Here is a 2,754-nt window from a genome sequence, read left to right on the forward strand (position 1 = left end):
TTGAACCTGCCCTGAGGTCTGAGTGTTCAGTGTTTTAATCCCTGTCCTGTTGGGAGGTGTCCTCTGTCCCCTGTTAGATAACAACAGTTACACAATCAGAGACAGAGACACGCTCGCTGCAGACAGGAGGATTTCCTGCTGTGGATAATAGGACAGAAAGTCCACCTGAAAGCATCACGGGACATCCGTGCACAATGCTGGCATCAGTGATTAGATGCTGTTTTCAATGTAACAGTTAAATCTAACTGCAGAAACACGGCAGCACTGTAAAATTCACTGCAGTAATATTAAATAAAATATAAGATAAAACTGATTTAAATGGTCACTTTATTTCAAATATGCAAACGCTGTAAAAAATGCCTCTAATCTGAGACATCTGTGCTGCTGGAGGTCATTAGGAGCTGATCTGACCTTTAATTAATGTGACCTAATAAATAAATTTAATCTAATTTTCTTTCAGAACATCTGGACCTGAACATGTGGTCGTGTTGGTGAACTTTAAATGTTTGATATTTATTTTCATGAAATCTCGTTCAAACCCTCCAATAAAGCTGATGGTTTGTTGTTTCTGTAAAACTTTTTATTGTTCTGTTAATAAATTGAAGAAACTTCCTGTTTAAACTCTGATCTGAACAGAAACAAAACGCATTCTGTATGGAAATAAAATATTTAGGAGCTGTTTTGAGTTATCAGAAGTTTAGGAACAAATAGATGTCTGTAAACAGGTAAAGGTTCCACCAACAGGAAGCAGGTGTCATGGCGTGCTGTCACCACATGGTGGCAGTCTCAGGTCTGTGTGGTTCACAGGAGAAGTGTTTGTAAAACCAGCACCAGGAGAAGCTCTGAAGAAATGGAGCTTAAACTGATTTGACTTTCAAACTGAGTTCAGGGAACAGAGACGCCGCCCTGCAGCTGAAGCCTGCAGGTAGATCTGCGCAGAACGTGGAGAACAAGTTCAAACTTCACACTCAGTGAGAAGAAACCAGATGTTGGTGAAAAGAATCTGGATCTCAGCTCGACTGCATCAGTTTGATTAATGGGTTTCTGCTCAGGTTCTGTCTGTTCTGAGTGAAACTGAAGAACTGAAGGCCAAAAACCAACCGACAGGTTCCTGTTTCTCCTGGAGACAAACAGACGGAACCAGGAACACGAAGCCCAAATGAAAAAACATTATTATTGTTGTTGTTGTTATTCAAAAAAGGTTAATGAACAAAACAACTGGACTCTGTAGTTGAAGACGTTTTGCTTCTCATCCGAGGAGTTTTCTCAATTCAGAAATAGACAGTGTGGAGTTGATGGTCTTCAGGTGTCCCTCAGGGACACCTGGACACAACTCCAGTCCATCAGGGACACCTGGACAGGTCTCCAGTCCATCACAGGGACACCTGGACATGTCTCCAATCCATTACAGGGACACCTGGACAGGTCTCCAGTCCATCACAGGGACACCTGGACACGTCTCCAGTCCATCAGGGACACCTGGACAGGTATCCAGTCCATGAGGGACACCTGGACAGGTCTCCAGTCCATCAGGGACACTTGGACAGGTCATAAATATAAAAACAATTACACAATAAACTTTAATGAGTTTGTTTAAAAACCAGCATCATGTGACCATCAGCCTCTGATGCAAACTTCATTCAAATCAGACAAAATTTGACTCACAAATGTGTCTCCATCTGAGGAAGAGGAGGAAGATGAGGAGAGGAGGAAGACTCGGCTGGTGACTGCAGAGCAGGTAAGACTCTCAGCTTCTCTCTCTGGTTTCAGGATCAGAAAAATCAGAAAACTTCCTGTTTAAAAGTTTAGTTTTATTTTTAATAGTTTTTAAAATAAACTAAATTTATGTATAAAAGCTAATTACAAGTTTCTGTTTTTCAACATTTAGGTTTTGAGTTTTGAATTTTAATGATATAAAATGAAACTCAGGAAATTTAATTATCTGAAGTTGAAAGTCTTTAAAATAAATAAATATTGTAGAAAAACTGTTTTTAATTTATTAAATAACACGTCACACATGAAAGAAGTATAATATGCTAAATTTGGTTAAATATTCAAAATAACACTAAATCACATTAAATAAATTAAACAACAGTGAGAAAAGGTAGTTTATTTAAAAAAATATTGAATGTTTCAGAAAGACTATTTATTATTTATTATATTAGTTAAAATAAAATGTAAAAAAGCCTCAGACTGGATGAAATAAATTAAATCACAGTGAAATTAGATTTTATTTGAAAAAACTATAATAAACTGTAACGTGAGATTTACTTAAATTCGTTTTAATAAATCAGATTTAAATGAAGTAAATTACAGAAACTTTAAAGATAATTAAAGTTCAGTTAATACAGCTGAATAACTGAAACTTTTTTAGTTTAATTAAAAGTATTTTTTTATTTTGCTGATGCCTAAAAGCTGAAACATTTCCTGTAATTTATTTTATTTCATTTTTTCAGAGCGATGACTCTCAGGATGTCCTGCCTCCTCTTCCTCCCGCTGCTGGGAGCTCTGACTGCAGGTAAGCTTCATCACTTCATCACTTTATACTTCATCACTTCATCACTTTATAACTTCATCACTTCATCACTTTATACTTCATCACTTTATAACTTCATCACTTCATCACTTTATACTTCATCACTTCATCACTTTATAACTTCATCACTTCATCACTTTATACTTCATCACTTCATCACTTTATAACTTCATCACTTTATAACTTCATCACTTCATCACTTTATAACTTCATCACTT

At 36.3% G+C, this 2,754-nt stretch overlaps 1 protein-coding gene across 1 annotated transcript in view; it reads left to right on the forward strand.

The window, feature by feature from the left end:
* The first annotated feature begins 1,686 nt into the window (after positions 1 to 1,686).
* LOC108250845 overlaps positions 1,687 to 2,754 on the forward strand; it is a 6,310-nt gene continuing 5,242 nt past the window's right edge. Inside the window, exons 1-2 of the mRNA XM_017440914.3 lie at positions 1,687 to 1,738; positions 2,457 to 2,518. Of these exons, the coding sequence (XP_017296403.1) occupies positions 2,461 to 2,518 (58 nt within the window). The 5' untranslated portion in view covers positions 1,687 to 1,738; positions 2,457 to 2,460. The remainder of the gene's footprint in view (positions 1,739 to 2,456; positions 2,519 to 2,754) is intronic.

The sequence above is a fragment of the Kryptolebias marmoratus genome, linkage group LG16 (genome assembly GCF_001649575.2).
Source record: "Kryptolebias marmoratus isolate JLee-2015 linkage group LG16, ASM164957v2, whole genome shotgun sequence".
Taxonomy (NCBI): domain Eukaryota; kingdom Metazoa; phylum Chordata; class Actinopteri; order Cyprinodontiformes; family Rivulidae; genus Kryptolebias; species Kryptolebias marmoratus.